Raw genomic sequence first — 27,203 nt, 5'->3', positions numbered from 1 at the left:
AAATAAATAAAAATATCATCTTTCAGGATGTTTTTATTGTTGTTTAATATTTATATTTTAGTAACACCCAGAGACTGAGGAGGACTTAGCTCTAATATGCTGGGCACCGTACATCTACATAAACAACTCTCGTAGAGTTGAAATATGTACATTCCTAAACTTGATTATTTGTTTCATAAATAAATAAGAGTTAAATACATAGAAGAGAAATATTGTGGATGGTTCTAAAGTATGAAAGAAGATAATGTTGGCTTCTGCCAACAGTAATGAACAGAAAAGGAGCCACTTGGTTGCAAAAAAATATTGTTATCAAAGCTGTAACTAAGATCAGTAACCTTCAGGATATATATTAGTGTTTTTTGTGTCAGAAGAAATCATCACCTCCTTTGGTTATGACTCCGTACACAAGCTAATAAGCACATCAGATTCTACTATAATTGAGTACAGAATCATACTATGATGCTCACTTATGGTTGTCCACCACTAACTGTATCCAGTTGTCTTAATTAAGAGTAGATTTTATTTGTCACATTTCAACAAGAAGAAATGTCCCTGTCTCCCCTAAACTAACCCCTGCCTAATTTTCAGTGACAGTGTCTGTCACATGACCCAAAGAAGCTGTTAGACAGTCTGTTAGCCACTCTTCTCCTTATGTCAGCCAGCTGTCAGCCAGTCCTCTCCCTACTTTCTAAATAATATTTATTATCCACTGTGACAGTGCACCTTTCATGCCTGCTACTTTAAGGGCAAAAACCAGGTAGCAGCCAGGTGCCTGATTAGGGCAGCTGTTTTGTCCCAGTGATATAAGCTCGGCTGCAGTTTACTGCAGGGAGCAAGGAGGTAACGTTAGGCTGAGAGGCTGCTCTGGAGGTAAGGGCAGGGGCTGTGGGGTGGAGGTGACTCCTGTGTCCTGGGTAAGACATAAAACTGCACCCTGCTGGGGAAGGGTGGTCTGGTGGGGCTCATAATGGCGTGGGAGCACCCAGGAAATGCCAGGCCATTACCTCCCCAGTGAAAGGTGGGTTAGAGCACCTTATAACCCCAGCCGCACATCCGTGGTGCTGTTCTAATGAACAGGGGGAGCCCAGGCCCGTTAAGGAGCCCTGAGGCAGAGCTCAGGCTGGAGCAGGGATCTAGGGCTGTGCCCAGGTGGCAGAGTAAACCCTGGGAGTGCGAGTGGACCCTGAATGAGAGGGGTGATGATTAGAATGGCCCTGTGAGTGTGGGCGACTGAGAAGGCATAGTGGCACAGCGAGGGGCAGGAGTGAAATAGACCTATAGTTGTTGAATCACTCAGTCAACGCTCAGGTAAGGATAGCAGGAAACATCTGACAGATTGCATTGGCACTGACCAAGGTGAAGAGAGCTAAGCCCAAAGCTGGGTGAGGGCAGGTGGGATGAGTGTGGTCCTGAGAGTCGGCAGTATGAAACAGGCTAGATGAGAGCCAGTGGAGTCAGTGGGACCCCAGTGAGAGAGGGGTGGCATGTGAGTGGCCCTCTGGGGCTGCAGAGAAGAGCTACAACTGTGTGCCCAGTTTGATCTGGTCGTAGGCCAGGGAAGTAACACATGCAGAGTAACATCTGCAAGGCATGGAACCCATGGAGGGGAGGTTGGTGCAAGTATTAGGCCCTTGTCAGCAGGGCGAGTAGTGGGTAGCCTTAGTAACAACTCGCATATTTTTCTATCAAGGCATGGCAGGAGATGAAACAGGTGGTTACCCCAGGAGCAGGGCAGCTGGTGGAGACCTGACAAGGAGGCCACCCTGTTACATCCACCTAGAACCCCATTGTTTGACAAGTTATTCTTTCTATCAACAATCAAAGCCCTTTTTGTCTAACTCATTTTATTCCAGAACACAATGGATATAAATGTTAGTCAATATTTCTTCAAGAATTACCCTTTGGATAATACCCATTGGTTACCCTTTGGTAATGCCCATTACAATTACATTTCATTTAACAGACCAAGTCTGTCTATCTAGACAAAATTAGTGAGCTGACTGCCCAAGATAAGCAGAATAATTTCAATAAAAATAGGTTAGGCTCCAGTACTACCATGATTTGTGTTTGTGCTTAATTTGAGTGTCTGTGAGTAGTCCCAGTGACTTCAGGGGGATTATTTACAGTTCATGAAGTTAAGCAATCTGCTAAAGTCATTGTAAGATTGGATCCTGAGATACTACTGTAATTGGATTTTGGAAAAGGCTCTGAAATTGAATATATGACTATAAATCCTATATCCTCATACAATTATCAATCACAAAAAGATGATTTGAAGCATCTTTCTTACTTAACAGATCAACTAAAGATGGACCAATGAAAAGAAAAAAATTAATTTTAAATCATCACAGAACATTAAATATAAAGTCTCCAAAACATGCCAGTAAGTCACAGGTATGAAGCCTTGAGTGTACCTTTTTCTTTTATTTACTTCTCTGTACACTCCAGTTAATGATAAGTAAATTACCTCTGTGACACTGAGGGAAGAGATTTATCAAAAATTAAAGCCAGGTGCAGATCAAAGATGGATCCCAGAAGTGCACCTGATAATTATGGTAGGATTAGTATAAAATGAGTGCATTTATTACCAGCCATATCATTCAGTATGTTTAGAGAGGGCATGTACTTTATTTTAATTAGCTGTTCCTTTCACTGGGTTGCTTGGCCAAACTATCCTGCTAAGAAAAAAAAATGTAGCTATTGGTCAAAATGCTTGTAGCAAATCTTGTTTTAAATTGAAGCAATTTATTCAGAAACCAATCTACTACCGCAGCAGTAATCAATGCATTTTCCCTTAGAGTAGACCTGTTCTTGTGCTACTGAAGGACTATTGTTAATTGCCTGTAACTAAATGATTGCTGTGCTCTTGAACATAGCTCTTTGGCACTTGTTCATTTGTTGTGTTTAACAGAATGCCAGTTCCCTTAAGGTTCTGCCTGGTAATTTTTCTTTACTGTTTTCACTATTAAGTCTCAGTCCCTTAAAGGAAGGTGACATAATTTTAACTACCTAACACAAAAGCTAAACAGAGTTTAAAAGGTTTGCACTTTTTGTTTGTCCCTTCTGATGCAGAATTGTGCTGAAACGGAATCTTTTTTAAATGTTGCCACTCCAGGATACTGAAAAAATCAGATCAGGCTTCAAAGAGAGTAGAATACAAGCTGCAAAAACAGGTCTTAAACATTTTTACATGAGAGAAAATATTGAGAGCCTTATCCGTGTGAAGATAGCTATGCCTTGCTAGTCTTGCTATATTTAGGTAAAAGTGGTCCCTACCTCCTCCTCCTCATACTCAGCTCTCATATATAGCTTTTCATCAGTATGGCTAAAAGCGTGAGGTCAGAAATGTGATTCCCATTTTACAGATGAGTAAAATGGGGAAGAATGAGAAATGGACCTGTCCAAATTCACACAACAGGACAGCCCTTCCACCAGGCCTACAACCTTCCTTTCTATGGTCCAAGTCTGGCACACACTGACCACTAATTTCTCTAAGGCCCAATATATGCTTGTAAGTTTGGAGCAGCAATCTGGCTACATATGATGAAATGTAGCCTACAAACTGTCTGCTTAGAAACCAACATACAGTTCAGTATATTCAGAAATGATCCTGGTGGTGGGTGGATTTGGCAGCAATGGATATAAAAACAATTTGTCAGTCTATTAGGGGCACTTGCGGTATGTACAGACATTCACCACACCCTATATCAGAGTGGCAGCTGTAGATGTGTGCCAGAAGTAAATCTAGGTGGAGGGAGGGACAGGTGGAGTCAGTAGGGGCTAGAGGGTACATGGGGGTGGTTGGTAGGTACAAGGGGGTGAGGGTGTTGATGGGAGCAGTGGGACTGGCGGTTCTATAGCAGGGTTATGGGTCCATAGTAGGGGGGTTGTCTGCCCGGGGGTGGAAAAGTCAGGTGGCTAAAAATAGCCCAGGCAGGGTGATAGGGAGGGGGTTGAAAGAACATAGCCCTGGGGCTGGGGTGAGCAGCTGGGCTTCCCCAGTCCTAAGGCCATGCTCCAAATACGTGCAGACATTCACTAGATCAGGCTATCCCATTCCCAGTCTAACTTAGCTCATCTCCTCAGGTGCACAGATCAGTATTTAGATCAACCTAACCCTAGTTAGATTGATCTAAATGTGGCAGCTGCAAGTACCTTTAGCAATCTTATGAATTTTGCAATTTCATTCAGCTGGCATAATGACTATGGGATAGTGTTATGTGAATTCAGATTAAATGTATTAAAAGAAAAAAAATACATGCCCTAGAAACCTTTAGAATTCTAATCGTGAAAGCTGCTCCAAAATGTACTTTAAAAGAGAACCATTCTTAGCAAAAGTTCTAGTTGTGATGCAGTGTATTAGTGTGACTGCCTGCATGTTGAAAATTGAAAGAATGCTACCTGCAGGGCTTTTTTCCCCATCTAATCTCCCAATCATTAATTTCAGAGAACTTTTTGTTTTCCATTTGTAAAGTTTTTCCTTGCCTTTAATACATTATAACAGTAGAAATGTAAGTGGTATGTTTTGTATTTGGCAACCTAGCATATTAAATCCCTCTTTTCTCGTTCCCGCTGAACAGCTGCATCTCATATGATACAAAATGATAAAAAGACTATAGTAAACCAGTACAGTGTAATTACCATTTCCATTTATTTTCTAAAATATTGTGTTACGAGGCCTACGCAAACTGTCTTTCTACTTTATTTAAATAAACCTCCTCCCTAAAGAACGGTGAAGCACTGAAAGAGTGAATAGACAGTGCTCGTCTTAAAAATGTATAACACAAAGGAGTTTCCACCACAGTTTTGAAGAGAATGACATGGAATATAAACGCCTTTCTTATTTCATTTGATTACATTTTTAGTGTCTTCTAGAGAGTAATGAAACCTTTTTCAGTTGGATGCTTCCACAGAATAAGAATGTACACCTTTCTGTCCAATAGTCAAAATAAATTAAATAGCCTTCTTTCTCTAATGTTTTTTTCTTTAATTGAATTGTAATGTTGTATTTTATATAAAAGTGACCAAAAGGGTAACTTATGTAACAGCAGGCATACATTATTTAACTCCAATACAGGCCACTCAGCTGGAAGCAAATATTATGAAAGTAAGTGGTACTCTATATTCTCTTCCCATTAGACTTCTTAGCAGTCACAGTGCATTTCTTCAATTTCCAAGTTCAGCCAATTCCCAGTCTTTCTTCAATATTGAGTGAAAGAGATCTTACAAATGAATGGCTTTTCTTGCAGTATAGCAAGGTATCCTTCCTCTCTAAATTTTAATAAAGTAAACAACCAAAAACCTTTAGAGCTTTGCACTGTTCTTTTTTGTTGTTGCATTTACAATTCTGATTTGAATATTAGTTCAGTAGCAATATAATTGACTAAATAAACTTAATTATGTTTTTTGGAACATGAACTTGTTATACAGAAATAACAGAAAAAAATAATTACTTATTGCTTATTTTTATCATCTGATAAAATGATCATCTGATTTTTATCATGGAAGGAATTGCTGTTGTCAGACAGACAGATATGGCTATATTAGATTAGATTCCCCATCCTCAGGAACAGAGCTATGTAACAATGATCTTAATCTATCACAGGAATCTCCAGTGGTATGAAGTAACAAAAGGAAGAATCCTCCTCTGAATCTGAATGTCAAAACTGACAAAGTGGGATGATTTCCAACATTTAAATATAAGCCAACTCTGTTTAGGGAGAAAGGAGAGGATAAAGATGAATTGCAGATCATAAGGGAACTATGTCAAACATACTAACACATAACTGAGGTTTGAGAGGCTAGGGTTCATAGGCTGTTTTGGTTTTTTTTATTTGTATTTTGAAAAAAAAAGAAAAATCATTCTTCGGTGTAATCCCATGACACAGACAAAAACCGCAACAAAAATCTTAGCTGTATCTTATCTTTGGTGTATAGTATGTGAGACAGGATGCATCTTCCAAAAAGAAGTGCAGTTATCTCTATAACTACTATATGAATAGTGTGTCAAAATGTATATTTGTAAAACACAGTGAAACTTGTGTGTATGTATTTTCAACCTAGCACAGAACATTCAACACAAAGAGTTTCCTTACTTTTCATATAAGTAATTACATTTTTATACAAGGGGAGATGTATAGTTCTCTTATATATATAAATATGGAAACAAGCTGGCATTATCTGGATACTTTTCCAGAGTTCCTATAAATAATCCAAAACCAAATGAAAAAAAAATCTAGCATTGTTACTGTCATATATAAGCTGAAAAGCATTTTGGTGTTGACTTCCTTCCGTTCTGAATGTGGTTGTTACATTTTATAATTCTTTGCAGAGCTGATGTATACAGTTGAGCTTGCTGGTGGGCTTGGTGCTATTCTGCTGCTGCTTGTTTGTTTAGTGACTATCTACAAGTGTTACAAGATTGAGATTATGCTCTTCTACAGGAATCATTTTGGAGCTGAAGAATTAGATGGAGGTAAGTATATACTCTCTAAATATGCCTGTCTTTTGCTTTCAAAGGCCAGGTTTTATTGTGCTGTAAGAAATGTTAAAGGTGAAGCACTAGCACTGACTTCTTTCTCACTGCATTAAGTAGTGGATTGAATATGCATCCCTTAGGTGGAAGCAATAATTGTTTGGTTGATGCTGTTGCTACTTTCCAGATTTCCAAGGGACACCTGTATCTTTAAGATTCTTACTCCCACCACCAAACGTAAATTACTAATCTTGATGCATTAAAGGTGTTCATTTTCTGTCAGTACTGAAAGCTAACTTCACTTTCCCATAAGCAATGGAATGTCTTCTCTAATTGTATTCCCCAAATGTGTTAGAGGTTGAAGAGAATCTCAATTTGCTGCTTGTTTAAATTGATCAGTTTCAATAAACTGTACTGAGTGTTTTGGAAGTTACCCAGCAGTCTATTCTCTTGAGTTTATGTACTTAACCATTTAGAGAGTAGTTAATGTTGATTAAACTTGTCCTGCAGATGTGTTTAAACTGGTGTCCTTGAATTGCTACAATTCATTTGCAATATTCAATTTACGAACTGTTTTACCTTTAAAGAATTTTTTCCATTTGTTTGCAATCCCACCAACCACTCACAATTGAAAAGAAAATTGTTTTGAACTTTAGGTCTCCAGTAATTTTGCAGGGTGCCTTGGATTAGCATTCTTGCTGTTTCATATGGCTACTACATGGTTGATACCTCCTTATTTTCTGAAATGCTGTTTAAAGAAGGCAACATGTTGCAGTGAAAGGCAGCAGTTCCAAGCAGAAACATCCTGTTGTGTTTTATGATATACCTATGCAGGTTGGGGGATGTTAGAGAAGTCTATCATAAAGGAGAATGAATGGAGACAGTAATATTTGAGGATGGAGAATGAGTCCTCCATCTTTACACAAAAATTCCCAGGAACTGACCCGCTTCTGTCTCTAAGGTAAAAATATAAAAAGGGTTAAAAAAAGAAAACAAGGCCCACAGTAACAACAAAGTCAGATTTGAATATCTTACCTATTCTACCCATATGTGTTCACAAAACTGTTTCAGTATTCTGTACCTTCTATTGATAGATCACAAAGTGATATACAAGTTTAGGATACTGAATCATAAAACAACCCAATGTGGAAGATTAATATAACTACATTTAGTCTAAAGATGAGGAAGCTAAAATATACCCAGACTTACCCAGATTTTACAAAGAACTCTGTTTTTCCAGGTAGATCAATTCTCTCCTCCACCCCATAAAATGGTCTTTACATGAATGTGCCATATGTGCTTATTTGATAATACAATTATACCAAAATATTTAAGGTATTTAAATAGCAATCACTTAATGTTATCTCTTCTAGATAGTTTTATTATTGCCACAGAGTCATTAGAAAACTGATATTAGGGAACAATACACATGGTATCTATTTAAACTCACTGGCCTATGGAGTGAATTTTAAATTACCATTTGAACACAGTAACCAAAGGGGAAAAAAATAAACACAGAAAAGCAAAAAGAAGAAAAATTTCCCTTACTAAGAGCTCAGGCTTTTGTACAGAGAAGATAAATGCTTGTCTTTTAAAGTCAAACTTCAGAGTAAAGCAAATTTAGCCTCTACAGCACATAGAGAAGAGGTCCTTTTAACAATCAGTATAAACAGCTGCAAATTTCATGTGCTAAGCTGCAGTAATATGCAAAATGAAATATTACTTCTTGACTCTGAGCAGAATATAATGTACTTCACTTTATCCAATATATCAAATGGAATACTAAAAACCTATCATACTGATAGAGTTGCTGCAGCTGGACTTTCAATATTAAGTGTCTGTTTCGCTTAAGTTCTTAAAATTATTACACACGCAAGAAGACACAGAGGAAATGTTTTACAGATGAACAGCTCCCAGTTTGTGTTAAAATAAATTGTAGTAGTAAGCTTATGTCCTTTCTAGTTTTTATTACAGTTGGGCCTTCTGCCTCACTGTAACCTATAGAGGTTCTGCACTGAAGACTGAATATCGATATTCTTCTATAACCCAGCCTCCTGAGGGGTAGCAGCAATATGTCCATGGGTTATCCATAATTTATGTCCTATTCTGTCACATTGCAGCATAATATTTGGATAAGCAAATATTAAATATTCACAGCCTCTTTCTGTATAGTACATCATACCCATAGAGGATTCTAAGCATTTGAAGACTTTGGTCCAATTAAGTTCTTAGTGAAAAAATCCTTTAAAATACAATATTCATTCTTATTTCTGATCAGAGATATCAACTCTCATCTCAACTGTTCTTCACTTGCTATGTGCATGTTTCTAAAGAATAACATTCTTATTTGTGTGCAGAGCATGGCATTTGAAAGTACAGCTTTCTTTAACCCATAGAGAAAATGTAATCTGAACTGATTAAATACTATAAAGACACTGCAAATAAACATGTTCCTTCATAGCTGCTGATTCTTTGGTCTTTGTTCAACTTCAGATCTTCCCACGTACTCTGTCCAAGTGACAAAAACCTTCATTCAGTTGCTTGACCCTCTCTAAGAAATACTCTTGGTCAATCTCTCCCTTATTTTTTGCCATTTAAAAATAAAACAGACGCTAAATCCAGTCCACTCAACTGGAGTTGCATCTCTAACCCCCCATACACAGAAAATAACTCAGTGCAGATTCTCAGAATCTGCAGTTTCTGACTGTTATGCCACTGGAAATCATACAGCTTCATAAGATTATGGGGGGAAGCTAATAGTGCAGGAAAAATTATGAGATTGTGAGCCAACAATGCCTGAATTCAAATCCTGGTCTGTTATGGACTCTGTGACCTAGGCAAGTCAGTTCCCTTCTGTATCAAATTTCCTATATCTCACATATAGGTGATATTTCTTGGTCATTGGGAAAGTTAATGAATGGTCTATAACACTTTGAAAACATAGATCAGGATTTTCCACAATTGAGTTTCATTGTGAGCTTTTGGGCACAGAGAGTTTTGAAAATCTAGCTACCTGTTTAGGTGCCCAACTACAGATTTAAGAATCTGAGTATTTTGTTAAACACCATGTCTACAAAATGTTAGTTATATGTTGACTTTAGTTATTATTAGAATGTACTGCTAGCAAATCCACCTTGACAACATATGACCTTCTTTATGTCACTATATATCTAAGTCCAGTGAGAGAGATTTTAGACCAAATCCCATCCCTTTCTGAATCCATAATAACAGTTTATTTTTTTACACAATGGCTTTACTGTTTATATTTTCCAAGGACTAGGTTAAGAACAAAATGATCACCTGTGCTATTCCTCTTACTAGTAAAATTATTCAGTCAACATAAGTAACCCAATAAACAGAAAAAAATGTAAAGTGATCATGAAAATTTGCTGCTAGATGATCAATTAACTTCTTTCCACCTTCTTCTCTTAGTGCATATGATAGTCTTACAAGAAAATTATAGAAAGACTATATGATATGTACAGATGTAATTAAAAAAAGGAGATGTAATTCTGGCCTCACAGAAATTAATGGGAATGTTTGGAAGTATTTTATCCAGGAGAATTTTCTCCTGGGCAACAGTGTCATCTTCTATGAAATGCTGTGAATAGTGATATTATTCAAGATCTGCCAGGTTCAGATACATTAAATAGTGATATGCTTATTCAAATAGTTAAAGATATGTATATGCTTACATAACAAACTCAAGCTCCGGTAATTCCAGTATCAGATTTTAGGGTGTGTGGTTTTTAGGCTTTCTGTTTCCCCAGCTGTGAAAACATTTTGCAGATTTCAGAAAGTTTTCAAGTTCTCAATCTTCACTGTTCCTTCAGGAGCAAAATTGAGCAAATAATATGTCCTCAGCAACATCAACACTTTGCTCTCCTTCTCAACTTCTGTTTTAACTGTTTACTTCCCTGTGGCTGCATGGAACATCAGAGGGTCCCACAGGTAATGTTGCCTGTAAGCTATGAAATGGGAGCCACTGGCTATGAGTAGGCACTTTGATGAACAAAAGCAGTGCTCCCACCTAAAGGAGTTAAGAAACACACTGAACAGTGAAGTAAGAAGCAACCATGAGGGGCTTGATTTAGATAAACCAAAGAAAGCTGAAGGTAAAAATAATTATAAAAATGGTGATTAAGCAAATGCAGTGGAAATAGATTTATATACAAATATCCTGTCCACCAGCCCTCCTTGCTATTCCCACCACCTATTGCGGGATCGCTAATAAACTTCGGTGTTCAGTACAAATAACCTCTGTTTTAAGAGCACAAATTCTATATAGCATGCAAATTGAGGCTTAAGCAAATGCATGGCCTGTAGTAGATTAAGGACTCTCACAAATGGTGGTAGGATTGAGATCCCTCAGGGATTAGTTTGCATACCTCTGAGACTTTAGTTCCACTTTGAATGAATTCCTATCAGCTGTCACACAGCTAAGTCTTTGCGCCTTGCTGGAACAGAAACCAGGGACTGCTAAAGGGAGTAGATCAGACCATCTTTTCTGTTGCCAGAGTGTCTCTCTTCTTTTGCGCTGCAGTCATACCGCTGACCTGTAGTTTTGTCTTATCTTCCAGAGGGTTTAACCCTGTTGCCAACCACAGCTTCCTAATTCAAGCCTTAAGGAATTTTTCTCAGCCTTGTAATCCCACCAACTCATCTTCCTCACTTGCAGAAACTGCTCTAGTTTAAATTGATTTTTGGAGGTCTGTGGCGGCTTTTCCTGCCTTTTCTTGATTATTTTTTGAATATCAACAGAATGCTTAGAATGTGTCAATGGATGTTGGGCATCCATCAGTTGTCAAACGTAAAAGGCTTGGCAGGGTAGTTTCTGTCTTTAGAGTTGCTGTTACAAGTGGTACCATTTATGTAAATCATCTCCCATCATCACATCACCCTTTACAATACCCCTACAGGGCAACACTGGCAGGCCTTGCAAATGCATCTCTGGGATTATCCATATAAGATTTATTAACTGCATTAAATGGGAGAAGGTAATGCATAGGTCTTAATAGCTTCCTTGGTTTTATTTAGTGACTAGAGATCACAAGTTGGAGGCCATAGCTGAAGTGCTTACCATGTGGTCTTGTCACGTTCCAATGAATCTGCAAACTCTGCTAAACACCTTGTCACAAGGCCATGAAAAAGGAAGGATTCAGTGACTACTTTTCTACACTGTAAAGGAAAACTCCTCTGAGATTCTTTCAGTGCAGACAGAACAGCAGCTCCCTGTTGTAACTCATAGCACTTTGCAGGAAGTGCTATCAGTTGCAATGATGCCCCAGACCCTACAGAAGTTCACTGTTGGGTCCCAGGGGTTGGGGAATACAGCTTCTGTTTAGAAATGCCGTGAGCCTGCAGCCACTCTCCGCTAGGAACACCACTTCCCCCCTCCTAGCTCCAGCTCAGTTTTCAGAATGGGAGGGGGAAAAAGGGAATGGAGGGAGCTCATTCTAGAGGTTGGAGGGTGGGGTGAGTGGATTGGAGTCCCCTCACCTCAGGGAGACTCCAATCCACCTGCTCCACTCTTCAGCACCGGCTGAAAAAAAAACCCAAACCAAACTCCCTCCTGTCCCTTTCCCTCCCAGTCTGAAAACAGCACCAGGGCTGGCAGGTGGCATAGATGCAAATACCTGAAGCTGCCTCATTTTGAAGCATCTCCATCTGAACCGTGACCTAGTGTGGGTTCAGATTTTCACAGGATCAGACCCTTTTAAAGCACTCTACAGCTATGCACTTGTGTTCAGTCACAGCTGTAGAGTGCTTTCAGAGGCCAGATCAGGCAAAAATTGTCACTTTTGTCTGCTCCCTTTCTATTGCAATAGGAGTTAGCTACCAGCAGCTTTTGATGCAACTCCTACACATGGCCAAGGCACCTTGCAAAGTAATTTTGTTAATAATGAAGCTGTATAGCAAAATATAGGTATAGAAAGTTTGCAATTGCTGCTGAAGTTAGTGACATGCTCTCAATTACAGAATCTCCCCTAGGGACCAATGGAAAAAGTCTGCATATGATTTCTAATTGGCTTTTGGCATAGTGTGCCGATAAGAAATGTTACTCTATGAATATCAATTTAAAATTCTATCAAATAAAATCGGCTTTAGAGAAATGTAGTGTTTATTTCTCTAAATCTTAATAGTTACCAAGATTAAGGTTCCTTCTCAGAATATTGTTTCATTTTAACTCATTTTTTTAGTTTATTGCAGTCGTTTGCATATGCAGTGTAATTCAAACAACATTCCAATTAATGTCTTAATTAAGTATGAGAAGTTCATGAAGGTTGAGTCCCTGAAATGTATTGATTCAATGAAAAATTACTCCTATTGTTTGCTTCTCCTTAATTAATGTTTTATAGCATCTACAGCATAACTCTAAGAAAAAAATCAAATAAAAACATGAACTTTATTATAATATGGAAACATTTTATAACCATAAGACAGCTATAGGCTACATAACCTAGAAATAGAGGAGAAAAAAAACCAAAAGATAAACATTGCTATATTCAGAATTGTCTGTGAGTGAGCAGAACCTTTCATAAGGCAATAAAAATGTAGGTATGTCTTGCCAAGACATGATTTCTTCTGGGCCTTAGCCACATGTTCTGTAAATGTTTCTATGCTCTGGGCCCCTATCAAAGGCCAAGCCATAACTGACTACCTTTTCATGACCTCAAAATAGTTTCAGGACAGGAAAGTGTTGAATATACCAGTTGTCACAACTGTGTTTGGTGACCTTATTTACATAACATAACGGTAGAAAATATACTACGCTGTTCCTGCCATACTTTTGTAACTTAAGGAAACTGGAGTCTGTTTTAAGACACAGGTCTCAGGTCCCTGAATATATTTAAGGCTGTATGTACTTAAGCATTTTTCTGAAACAGGGCCTTAATAAGGATCCACCACTTTGAGTTTTATTGATTCAGGAAGTCCATTTATTAGCAATTTGTGTATTTTGGCTCCTCCATTTCAGATGTTCCATGGTTTTCTAACTTACTGCTTCCATATGCTGCTGCTTTTTATATCAGTGAATTTTGATATTTTCTGTGTTTCATGGTTATATACTTGTTTTTGTATTGGATTTGCAAGCATTTTGCAGCAGAGAAAATAGTTAAAATCACCATCGTTTTAAGTTTCATAATCTTTTTGGAACTCTAAAGCTTCAGATAAGCCTATGAGATTCCTTATCAATCAAGAACTACTTCTAAGACTAGTCCTGTATCTAATTTTTTTATGTTACAAGTAGTCAGTCTTCAAGAGTAGAATTTAATTTTACTGTTAATGAGAGCAACTGAGAAACATTTTTAGATGCACTTTTAATTTCATTAAGAATATGAAATTAGAATAAAGCTAAGCAAAGATCTACCATTAATAATAGATTATTCAGTTTAGTTTAGTTAATTAAATAATATTCTTTCTCATGTGTTTATCAATGACAAATTTCAGCTCTGCTAATAGAAAGTCAGCAAAATACACATGATAAAAAGTTTTCACATGTATGCTTGAAATAATTATATTGGATTAATTTGTGCACCTTGTGTTGATTTTTTTTTTTTACTTGATCTATCTGATCCAATTTCTAAACACAGATGCAGCATTAATCATTACTTTTTTAATGAATATACATGAGATAGCAAAGAAATACTGATCAAATTTCATGTTGAAATTAAAATTTTAAAAAGGCTTAGCAAATTGAAAGGTAACAAAAATTGACTTAACCAGTATTCATTAAGTAGCTATAGAAATGTATGCTGGAGTCTAGGAATAGGGAAAGTTCACTAGGCATTAGCAAGTTGACAGCAGGTTCAAATTCTGACCTTTGTTCAAATTCTGATCCCACTACAGAGGTAGGAACAATCTTGGAGATAGCTCTGTCAAGACTTTGGTCAGCGCAGATGTAGTTAGGGATCTTCTGGAAGGGCTGGACATTTTTAAATCTGCAGGTCCAGATGCCCTCCACTCAAGGGTGTTGCACGAGCTGGCAGGGGTCATCGTGGAGCCCTTTGCCCAGCTGTATGAGCATTCATGGTCATCTGGCCAGGTGCCAAAGGTTTGCAAACTAGCTAATATAGTCCCAATTTTTAAGAAAGGGAGGAAGGAGGACCCAAGTAACTATAGGCCCATAAGCCTCACCTTGGTCCTCAGGAAAATCTTGGAGAAAATCATCCAGGAGCACATCTGTGGGGGACCAGCAGGAGAGATCATGCTCAGGGGCAACCAGCATGGGTTCATCAAAGGCAGGTCCTTCCTGACCAACCTGGTTGCCTTTTATGACCAAGTAACTAAATCCTTGGATGATGGTGTCACCATGGACGTAGTCTTTCTAGACTTTAAGAAAGCCTTTGACACTGTCTCTCACCCCATTCTCATCAATAAATTAAGCAACTGTGACATTGATGCCTACACAGTTGGATGGGTAAAAAACTGGCTGATGGGGTGCACCCAGAGAGTAGTGGTGGATGGGTCGTACTCAACCTGGTGAGATGTGAGCAGTGGGGTCCCCCAGGGCTCGGTCCTTGGGTCTACACTGTTTAACATCTTCATCAGCGACTTGGATAAGAGGGTTGAAAGCACATTGTCCAAGTTTGCTGATGACACTAAGATGTGGGGCAAGGTGGACACACCTGAAGGAGAGAGAGGCTGCAAATAGATTTAGACAGACTACAGAAGTGGGCAGATGAGAATAGGATTGGGTTCAATGTATTTAAGTGCAGGGTGCTGCACGTTGGGAGAAGGAATCCACAGCATACATACAGGCTGAGGAGTTCCCCTCTTGAAAGCACAGAGGCAGAAAGGGATCTTGGAGTCATTATTGACTCCAAGATGAACATGAGCTGCCAATGCCAGACCGCAGCCAACAAGGCCAGCCATACCTTGTCATGCATCCAAAGATGCATCTCAAGCCGGCCCAAAGAGGTAATACTCTCCTTCTATGCAACATTGGTCAGGCTGCAATTGGAGTATTGCATCCAGTACTGGGCGCCACACTTCAAAAAGGAGGTGGCCAGCCTGGAGAGAGTTCAGAGGAGGGCCAGCCGCTTGGTGAGAGGGCAGCAGGATAGGCCCTATGAGGAGAGACTGAGGGACCTGAATCTATTCAGCCTCGGCAAGAGGAGGCTGAGGGGGGACCTGGTGGCTGCCTACAAACTCATCAGGGGAGATCATCAGTGAATAGGAAGAACCCTATTCTCCCCAGCACCACCTGGGGTGACGAGGAACAATGGTAGCTGATGGAGAATAGGTTTAGATTAGAGATCAGAAGGCAATATTTACAGTTAGGGTGGCCAGAATCTGGAACCAACTTCCTAGGGAAGTGGTCTTGCCCCTACCTTGGGCAAATTCAAAAAGAGGTTAGATGATCACCTGTCTGGGGTCTTGTGAACCCAGCATTCATTCCTGCCTGTGGCAGGGGGTCAGGCTAGATGATCTGTTCAGGTCCTTCCTGACCCTAGCCACTATGAAATGACAGAATTGTTTGAGACCTGCAACCTTACTCCAAATGTTGTACTTCATAATGGCACTAGACATGGCGTAGACATCCCCCAAGGACCCCTTCCCCTCTCTATTCCACTCAGCAACTGAACTAAGGGATCCTGATATGCCTAGTGCAGTGTTTGACTGGGCTTGAGGGAGAGGAGCAAGTTAGTAAAATAGAGACCAGGCAGGCATTGGAGGCAGGTGGAGAGATTTAAAGGGGATAGGGTAAGCAGAAGGGAGCTCATCAGGGCTTCCAGGTTCTAAGGCAGGTGCTGTTCTTGGGGAAAACCCATCTACTCTTCCCCCTCCCCTCCCCATGGCTAGTGATGCTGCTGCTATAAGGAACCAAAACACCTGCAGTAAGCCAGAAGACAATGAGGTCAGCCAAGCAAAACCTAAGTTTGGTGGGAACTGAGGCACACCTTTGCTCCTCACCCACTCCACTCCACTCCACCTGGCCAGCACAGCGGCTACCATAGCAAGCAAACTACTAGTACTGAAGTTAGCAAGGAACAGGGTGGGCAGTGCAGAGTTCTAAACTGGACTCTAGAAGCACATCCAGACAAGCATGCATGTGTGGCATCACAAACTGCACGTGGCACCGCAAACTGCACCTGGCAGTGCCACCGCAAACAGCACGTGCTTCACAGGCAGGCATTCACTGTGCTAATTTGTAGCTCAGTAGGGTTTTTTTGACACCAGGAGATCCCAATGTCAAAAAAAAACCCATGCCTGAACAAAGCAGGGGTGGTGCACATGGTGACAGGTGTGTGCCTCCTGAAACCATATCCTGGCTGACTGGAGCCATGTTCTGGCTGCTGGCCAGGTTCTGTGTGTCTGGATTGCCACTGATGCAGCCCTAGGAAGATTCCAGGACTCCAGGTAAGGCTGCTGTGGCCAGCCCAGATGCAACTTGTTGAGCATCAGTGTGCACATGAACAGGTGTTCCCTGGAGACAAGTAGCAGTGGCACAACTATGTTCTGCTGCTGTTTGTCCCCAGGGAAACACACATGTATGCTCATCTGGATGTGCCCTCAGTGTCCCAGACAGGTGCCATTCCTGGGGAAGTTCTCATCCCCTCTTACCTCCTCCTCTCCATGTAGCCAACAGTGCTGCTGCAATGAGAGAGCAAACTGCACTCTGAAGCCAGTAGGGAATAAGTTAAACACCATGGCATCCTGAGCCATGATCTTTAGAGTGCAGCTCTTCCATGAGCATAGCCAGCTGGGCTCCACACCCAACTTCCTGCAGCTGCATAGAGAACAGTGACACTGAAAGCCCTGGCTTGACTATAAAGGCAACACTCCAAGGTGTCCCAGAACCATGTCCCTGTGCAGCCCTCTTCACTATACTCCAACAATGCTTGTTGCAATCGCACACCTTATAGATCTTACTAGGTCATGTTGTTTTTTTACGTACTTGAGGCTTGGATTTTTGTTATGTTGTTTATTAACCCAACTGTAGAGTTAAGAGAGTTGTTAGACAGTCTTTTGGGCATTAAACACATTCCTCAAGACACCACCTCCAAATGGAGAGAAATATTATGTTGTACTCAATGATACAGCACACCATCTCAAAGTTCTCAATCCACCCATGGGCACTAGAGGACTTAGCATGAATATCCTTTTCTGATCAAGAATCTGGAAGTATATTAGTAGATGTGCTCTGCTTCGAAAGTGCTTCTCTTATGGCTAAGTCAATGTTAATAGTTCCTTATTTTCATTAATTTTTGTATTGACATAACACTTAAAAATGTTCCGTTTCCTTTTTTCTGCTAGCCTGCCATGAATATTCAGGGGAGAAAATATATATTTTTTAAATTCTGAAGATATGTGGTGGCTTTCAGATTCTCACAATGCCAGAGCAGTAAATCGTGTCACTTAATTACCATATTAACTAGATGAAAAATGGTGCAGACTGTATATGTGTTGTGACTTTACCAGTAATAAAGCCCACATATAGTGGAACTTGTTAATATTGTTTTGAAAAAACAAAAAACTTTGGAAAACTTTGATAACTCTATGTATTTATATCTTTACTGTACAGAGCACTTTAAAAAATAGCAAATCCTACAGTATCAATTTTGCTCTGAATCAGCATGGCATTGATGAATCTGGTCTCTTATTTCAAAGCACTCCACTTAAAATCCTAAAGCTTCTAGTTAAGTCAGCAGCTTGTTCCTGGTTTCAAATAATAAGTGTCAGAATCTTTACTATGCTGACATGTACTCTAGGGAAGAAGGAGAATTAGTTATCCATCAAGTTTCTCATTGATCGAGAAATGGAACATCTGCTAAAGTCAGAAGTGGCTTATTGGCTGCACTTAGCAGCAGAAGAATCTGTATGTGATCAGCTTTGTTCAGTCCAATAGATGTTATTGTAATCAATATTAATTATTCTAGAGGATTTCAGGAGACTCAAAGAGAAATGAGGATCCTATTCAGCTGTATAGGTTCATTAAAAGCAAAGCCTGAACCTAGCAATGATTGTGCCTCAGTTCAACCTCACAAGCTATCATACTGCAAAGGACGTTCATCCAGTGTTGGCCAGCCTTGTGGTCAAATAAATTAGATCAGTCAGAACAGAAATTATAATCTGCTTGAATGAGACTGATCACAGCCAAATGACCCATGGAGTCTAATTTTTCAATACTGATATTCCCAAGGGAAATGCTTATTGCCTAATATAGTAAAAATACCTGCAGCCCTCACAGTCAAGCAAGTCCTGAAATGCCAATGATGGGTTGCCATCCTAACACAAGGTATGCACATATAGCAGTCAAGCTAAGTTGATTCAGTCATTCTGCCTCTAAAGAACTGGAGGCTCTAGGCTCTTTTTGTGCATGTATTACCCAGCCAATTTTTGTACATAGTGACCCAAACAAAATGTTAACAGGAAGGTATTTGAATGTTTAATAACCAGTTGTTCCCACTAAAATTCAATTTGCATACACAAAATTAGATGCAAAAATGTACCAGGTGTTTGGTTCTCAGTTTTTGAAATACAAGCACAAATGAGCCATGAATGAAATACTACTCAGGAGACTTTTGCTCCTTGAAACTAGAAGCAGCACGCATAACTTCAAGCAGAAGAGTCTGTAGATATTTTGATGGTCAACAGCTAATAGAAACTTATAGGAGATGAATCAGAGCCTGTATTAAGATGGCCAAAAATGAATGAAGGATATGGAAAAGATAAAGACAAATAGTATCATAGATTCAGAGAATCATAGAAAATTAGTGTTGGAAGAGACCTCAGGAGGTCATCTAGTCCAACCCCCTACTCAAATCAGGACCATTCCCAAATATATTATTAAAACCAGGGCTTCGTTGAGCCAGGCCGTAAAAACTTCCAAGGATGGAAATTTCATTACCTCTTGAGGTAACCTGTTCCGCTGCTTGATTACTCTCCTAGTGAGAGAGGTTTTCCTAATATCGAACCTAAACCTTCCTTGGTGCAACTTGAGACCACTTCTCCTTTTTCTGTCATCTGTCATACTGAGAATGGTTTTGCTCCAGGTTCTTTGGAGCCACAGTTCAGGCACTTGAAGGTTGCTATCAAATTTCCTCTCAGTCTTCTCTTCTGCAGACTAAATAAACCCAGTTCCTTCAGTCTCTCCTCATAAGCCATGTGCCCCAGCCCCCAAACCATTTCCGTTGCCCTCCTCTGGACTCTCCTCAACTTGTCCAAATCTTTTCTATACTGGGGGACCCAAAACTGGACATAGTAGTCCAGATGTGGCCTCACCAGTGCAGAATAGAGGAGAATAATTACTCCCCTTGATCTGCTGACAATGCTTCTACTAATACAGCCCAGTATGCTGTTAGCCTTCTTGGCAAAAATGGCACACTGCTGACTCATATCCATCTAATTGTCCACTGTAACCCCCAGGTCCTTTTCTGCCAGTTGGTCCCCAGACTATAGTAAAGCATGGGATTCTTTGGTCCTAAGTGAAGGACTTTGCACATTCCTTGTTGAACCTCGTGAGATTTTTTTTTTGGCCCAACCCTACAATTTGTTGAGGCCACTCTGAATCGTAGCCCTACCCTCCAGTATATCTGCTAGTCCCCACAGGTTGGTGTCATCTGCAGACTTACTGAGGGTATACTCTATGCCATCTTTCAAATTGTTAATGAAGATATTGAACAGAAATAACCCCAGGGCCAACCCATGGGGCACTCCACTTGATAACAGCTGCCAACTAAACATTGAGCCATTGATTACTACTCATTGAATTTGACAATTCAGCCAGTTTTCTATACACCTTACAGTTCATTCATCCAACCCATACTTCCTCAGCTTGATTGCAAGAATGCTGCGGGAGACTGTACCAAAAGCCTGGCTAAAGTCAAGGTATATCACATCCACTGCTTTCCCATCTACAGAGCCAGTTATCTCATCATAGAAGGCAATCAGGTTGGTCAGGCATGACTTGCCCTTGGTGAATCCATGCCAACTGTTCCTAATCATCTTTTTCTCCTCCAAGTGTCTATGAATGGATTCTTTGATGACCTGCTCCATGATTTTTCCATGGAGGTGAGGCTGACTGGTCTGTAGTTCCCTGGATCATCTTTTCCCTTTCTTAAAGATGAGCACAATATGTGTCCTTTCCCAATCATCTGGCCAGTGGCTTTGCAATCACATTGGACAACTCCCTCAGCACCCTCAGATGCATTGCGTCCAGCCCCATGGTCTTCTACACGCCAAGCTTTTCTAAATAGTCCCTAACCTGTTCTTTTACCACTGAGGGCTGCTCATCTTCTCCCCAAACTGTGCTGCCTGGTGCAGAAGTCTGGGAGCTGACCTTGCCTGTGAAAACCAAGGTAAAAAAGGCATTGAGTGCTTCAGCCTTTTCCTCATCCTCTGTCACTAGGTTGCCTCCCCCATTCAGTAAGGGACCCAAACTTTCCCTGACCTTCCTCTTGTTGCTAACATACTTGTAGAAACCCTTCATGTTACCCTTCATGTCTCTTGCTAGCTGTAACTCCATTTGATCTCTGGCTTTCCTGACTTTCTCCCTGCCTGCTCGAGCCATATTCTTATACTCCTCCTGAGTTCTTTGTTCAAGCTTCCACTTCTTGTAAGCTTCCTTTTTGTGTTTCAGCTCACTGAAGAGTTTTCTGCTAAGCCAACTTGGTTGCTTGTCACATTTGCTATTCATCCTGCACATCAGGATAGTTTGTTTGTGTGTCCTCCATAAGGTTTCTTTAAAATACAACTATCTGTCCTGGACTCCTTTCCCCCTCAGACTAGCCTCCCAGGGGAACCTGCCCATTGGTTCTCTGGAGGAGTCAAATTCTGCTTTTCTGTGGTCCAGGGTCCATACTTTTTTGCTCTGCTTTCTTCCATTTGTCAGGATCCTGAACTCAGTCATCTCTTGGTCACTGTTGCCCAAAACTTGCCATCTATTCTACATCTCCCATAATTCTTCCCTGTATGTGAACAGTAGGTCAAGAAGAGCATATATGGCCTATGGTTTTTCTCTCCAACCCTTGTATCGGGAAGTTGTCTCCAACACACTCCAAAAACTTCTTGGATTGCCTGTGCACTGCTATATTGCCTTCCCAGCAGATGTCAGGGTGATTAAAGTCATCCATGAGAACCAGGGCCTGTGATCAGGAAACTTAGGCTAGTTGTCTGCAGAAAGCTTCATCTACCTTATCCTCCTGGTTTGGTGGTCTATAGCAGACACTCAGCACAATATCACCCTTGTTGCTCTCCCCTATAACCTTAACCGAGAGACTTTCAACAGGCCCATCTCCAGTTTCATACTGGAGCTCTGAGCAATCATACAGCTCCTTTACATATAGCACAATTCCTCCTCCTCTTCTCCCCTGCCTGCCCTTCCTGAACAGTTTGTACCCATCCGTGACAGTGCTCCAGTCATGCTAGCTCCCACCAAGTCTCTGTTATTCCAATCACATCATAGTTCCTTGACTGTGTGAGGACTTCCAGTTCTTTCCTGCTTGTTTCCCAGGCTCTGTGAATTTGTGTACAGGCACCTGAGGTGACTATCCGATTGCCTTACTTTCTCAGGAAGAATGAGGCCTCCCTTGCTGCCCCTCCTGCTTTCTTACGGTCCCCTGCTTCCTCACTTGCCTCAGGGTTTTGTTCTCCTTCCCTCGGCAAACCTAGTTTAAAGCCCTCCTCACTGACTTAGCAAGCCTGTCTGCAAAGATCCTCTTCTCTCTCTGTATCAGGTGAATCCCATCTCTTCCTAGATATTCTTCTTGGAACAACATCCCAGTCAAAGAAACTGAATCCCTCCTGGCGACACCACCTGTGCAGCTAGGTATTGATCTCTCAGATGTGTCTGGGTCTTTCCCTTTGACTGAAAGGATTGAGGAGAATACTACCTATGCCCCCATCCACTTCACCCTTGCACCCAGAGACCTGTAATTACTCTTGATTTGATCAGGATCACCCTGAGCTCACATGGATGAGCAACATGGGATAGTAGTCAGAGGCTTGAATGAGTCTAAATAATCCTGCCTTGACATCTTGAATCCAGGCAAGCAGCAGACCTCCTAGGACAACAAGGCTTCAGATGAAAATCTGGTTTCCTTCCTGTGAACATGGAACCAGGATTTAGATCTTTGGAGACAATTAGACTAGAGGTGGCTATCCAGCAGCCCACATAGCAGAAGTGGTATGGCCTGCTGCTGTATGTGGCTCCTGTTCTATGTAAGGAGGCACTGAAATAGAGGAAAGGAGGTATCTGTGAAGTGGAGGGAAGGCAGGCTACTGCTACACAAGAAGGCTGTCAGGTGTCACCACTAAGAGACAGGTTAGCCCTCCCCTGCCTCTTCAGCCTCCATCAAACTCAGGACTTTGGATCCTTGCTTCCCATATGAAACTGTGCTGGTTGGGGTCCAGGAAAGAGTTAACCTGGCTCTTGGTTAACACATATCTTGGCTCTGCTTGATACAGCCAGAGACTCAAGCCCACCCAGACCCTGCCTCCATTCCAGCACTTCAAGGCACAGACTGTATCAGATACATCTCTTGGGGATGGGGATGAACACAGTACGCAGGCTCGGGGCAGAATTTAATTTGGGGCATGCCTGCCAGAAATGTTGCTCACCATTGAATTAGACCATCCTGCCCAACCTGAAGCTAAAGGGTTTCCTTTGGTCATTGCCTTTCTCCCTTCATCAGACATATACATTGATGCCATAGAATGACTGAAATCATCCTTCAGAACTTTACCTTCATGATCTATTCACACCAGGCTATAGAAGTGCTTTGTACTGACTGAGGTTTCTGTAGAGGTAACCTGAGTCCTCAGGGAGATCACACGCAGTGTATCAAAACTCATTCCTCACTGATCTCCCACTGTGCTGAACTAACTAAAGCTTCTATGGGTTTGTATGAAAGAGTTCTTTGAGATAGTCTAGAAAGAAAGAGGCTTTAAACTAAATCAGGAGCTTTGCAGGTGAGGTATCAATTGAATACATGTGCAGATGGGAGCCAGTCTGGTTGAATTAGGTATGCTGCCTGGTTTAAATTGAGGCTTGGTTATTTCCCTACTAAGCATGGGAGAAAGCAGATAGTGATTCAGAATACAGTTTATCACTAATACACACCAGCCTGACCAACATAATTTTTGTAAATGGCATAATATCTCATATATACTCAAATATGAGATGAGATTTTTTCCCCCCAAATAAGCATGGAGAAAAAAGATCCTCACTTACATTCATATGAAAAGAAACTTCATGAAATACATTGTCTATCATTTTAAACTGCTCCCAGAAGCAACATGTGCTCAGTAATGGAAACCAGCTGTGAAGTTGATTAACTGCAGGCAACACTGAACATGACAACAAAACACATGGCCCATATTAGCCAAACATACCGATAAGAATCTACCACAAGGCTAGGTTAGTGCAGCCCATCTGAATAAGATATATGATAGTGACCATTACGCTCAGTGCTGACTCTCTTTCAAGTCATAGCGTGTCACTGCATAGCATACTATTCAACTTCCTCATCATTCCCACAGTTGAATTGTGCCTTTTCCTCCCATTTCCAGTGACTCCTGTTTCTTCACCAGCCTTAAATGTCTGACAAATATCAGCAAAAAGGGCCCCAGTCTACCCAGAATCCCTCTATTGCCCCCTCTCTCAGCTTGTTACATGTGATTAGTGTGGCCCCACCCTCCATGAGATGGAATCAGACCAGGTTGCCCTCTACCTCATCTTCATATAAATTTTTGAAGCATTATGAGTTTTTGGAGGACTCATAGAATCATAGAAGTCAGGTCAGAAGGGACCTTGTAGATCTTCAAGTCCAACCCCCCGCCTGGGCATCCAACCCCCCTCCAGCCATGTAGGCATCAAGCCTCTTCTTAAAGATCCCCGGGGTAGGAGCCAGCACCACTTTCCTTGGAAGTTGGTTCCAGATCCTAGCCACCATAACTGTGAAGTAGTTCTTGCGGATGTCTAATCTAAACCTACTCTCCAATAACTTGTGTCCATTGTTCCTTGTCAGGCCAGGGGGCGCTAGGGGAAACAGTGTCTCCCCCAACCCCTTCTGGTCTCCCTAGTAAGTTTATAGACAGTCACCAGGTCCCCCCCTCAGCCTTCTCTTGTGAAGGCTGAACAGGTTGAGGTCCCGCAGTCTTTCAATGTAGGATCTGCCCTGTTGTCCCCGGATCATGCGGGTGGCCCTCCTCTGCACCCTTTCAAGAACCCACTTCCAGTCATGGTTAGGAAGCTAATTAGTACATCAATCCTTTGTGTGTGGGGTGGGGAGGGGGGAGGTAATATGGAGTACAGACATATACTGAGCAATGCCAAGTCATGGGGTCACCATGGCTTGAAATGCTGTTGTCTCTGCTGGGGCCCAGGCTAGTGAATTATCTGATGCATCATGGCTTCAGATTAATATCATGCATATTTTGTCGTTTATATAAGAGGGTAAAAAAGTCCTACTTAAAAGTGTGTTTATGGAGTACCTGCGCTAAAATTTATAGCATTTTCAAAAAAAGGTAAAATGCATTAATTCTGGATGTGCTAAGTCTATAGGTACCCTTAGTAATTTGCCTATATTGTCTAAATTACTACAGGCATGCCCACTCACTTCTGTGTGCTCAGTGAGATCAGGGCCTGACAGTAAGGAGAAGGAGAATGGACTGCAGGGGAAAGAAGTTTGGGGGGGGGGGGGCAGAGGGAAATGGGGCTGTCTGAACTCCCTCCAGATTTATTTCCCCTGCTGTAGCAGTAGGATGGGGACAAATTCAAGGCAAATCTCCAGTAATTAGATTCTGTAACTGGAAAATTATAACACACATAAATTTTCCATATACAGAAGCTAATTATTGGGAAGGGTCAAATAATATTCAGGGTCATCTTATAGTCAAATAAATACTATACTTAAAGCCATAGTGCAAACAAAAATCCATGTGAGAAGCCAAGATTTTGGGGTGATATTTTTTATTGGACTAGCTGCATGATTGGGATAAAGTTAGATAATATTTTGAATGCAAGGCATCCAGAAACTTGTCAAAAAAATCCTTGCCTCTCTCATAATTACTGCACCATCATAGCTATATCACTTTAACACTACTAGCAAAAAAAAATCATTCACATTTTCTTATACCACACATGATGTCAGGCCTAATTGTGCTTTACAGGTTGATGAGGGAGAATTAGGAAATTCTCATTTTACAGAGAAGACTGGATTGTCACTAATTCTCTTGGCATTGCTTTTGGGTTTTTTTTCTTTCATGTACACAGGTTTTTGATCCACCTATTGTTTGAACTGGAGCCCACTGCTGTGAGCACTTAGTTATTTACTGCTTTCTCTGGTAACCTAATAAGTCGTATCATCAAAGTTCTAAGATGTTGATTAGAGCTGGCTGGGGAATTTTTAATGAAATTTTAATTTCTCACTTAAAAATCAAGATTTATTGATTTCATACCAATATGTCTGCTTCAATATTCTTCGAACAAAAAACAAATACGGTTTCAGCAGACCCAACTCAGATTTATTGTTTGCTCACATGGATAGCTGCTAGAGACCCCAGGTTTCCAGGGTCCACTGCTCTGGGGCATTACCAGATAATGTATGGTGGATCTGAAAGCTCCCAGGCTGCCTGCCATGAAGCCACGAGCCTGACACATGGGTGCTCAAGCGCCCAAGTTTCTAGATAAGCTGAGTCAGATCACTGCCAGTATGATAGATTTTCACTATTATATCGCATTAAGAAACTATTAATTAAGACTACTTAGTGAGGTAATTCAAATATATTATTCTTTTTGACTTTAAAGCACACATTCATTGAATTACATTGGAACTAAGCATATCCATATGTTGTGCTGTGTTGAAATACCTGATTGGTGTGGGGCCTTACAGGGGGAACTTACATAATTTTTACAGGGCCTTTCTTAATTGCATTCTGATACTCTAGTTATTTTAAAGAGACAAAACACCCTGCTCCTTGATTACTCTCATTTTGGTCTCTCAAATTTTATATTCTTTGCTATATAGTTGCCCAGTTTCATCTGAAAATATAGAATACCCACCCAGAACAGATTATTGTGAAATGGTCCACTATTTAGCTGACTGCTCTAATCACCATATTGTACAAAGTGGCTAGCATTCACTTCAGATTCAGCTGATTTGGGGGGACAGTGATTTGATTCAGTGATTCAAATCACTGTCCCGATTCGATTTGGCCAAATCTGATTTAGAGATTCGGCAGCAGCCAAATCTCTGAATCAGCCAGGTCAGGCCCATCTCCTACCCCTCTCCTAGCCTGGCAATGGCAGCCCCAGCACCCGGAATTTGTTTAAAAAAATAAATAAGCCCCCAGGTGTAGCTGGGCAAGGGGCAAGCCCTGCTGTCCCCCACTGGCTCATGCCATGTGGGGGGCTCTGCATGAGCCCCCCGACCATCCCTCCCACTCCCCCAACCCTCCCACAGTTCTCTCTCATGGGCCAGCTCCGGCTCTTTAAGAACAAAAAATGAAAAAAAACCCAGGACTCATCACTACTGTCAGTGGGAAGTAATCCCTGCTGCCCTCCACTGCCCTGTGCCACATGGGGGGCTCTGCAGGAGCCCCCAAAGCAGGGGCAGTGAGTCCCAGGGCTTTTCTTGGCTTATTTTTTCTTAAAGGGCTGGAGCTGGCCTGGACGGGGCACCCATGGAGGGGCTGAGGGAGCAGAAGGGATGGGGGGCTCATGGGGCAGTGGGGGGAAGCAGGGATCACCCTCCCACCCAGCAGCACCCAGTGAGCACCAGGG

General features: G+C 41.2%; 1 protein-coding gene across 3 annotated transcripts in view; it reads left to right on the top strand.

Moving 5' to 3' along the window:
- IL1RAPL1 (interleukin 1 receptor accessory protein like 1) overlaps window positions 1–27,203 on the top strand; it is a 1,334,031-nt gene that overhangs the window by 1,294,925 nt on the left and 11,903 nt on the right. For 2 of the 3 annotated variants that reach the window (XM_019529150.1, XM_019529152.1), the window contains one exon: window positions 6,332–6,475. The exons of the other annotated variant lie outside the window; for it this stretch is intronic. In XM_019529150.1, the coding sequence (XP_019384695.1) occupies window positions 6,332–6,475 (144 nt within the window). The remainder of the gene's footprint in view (window positions 1–6,331; window positions 6,476–27,203) is intronic. 3 annotated transcript variants of the gene reach the window in all.

Source organism: Crocodylus porosus, unplaced genomic scaffold (assembly GCF_001723895.1).
Source record: "Crocodylus porosus isolate Cpor-Errol unplaced genomic scaffold, CroPor_comp1, whole genome shotgun sequence".
Lineage (NCBI taxonomy): Eukaryota > Metazoa > Chordata > Crocodylia > Crocodylidae > Crocodylus > Crocodylus porosus.
This window is presented reverse-complemented; position numbering and strand designations above follow the sequence as displayed.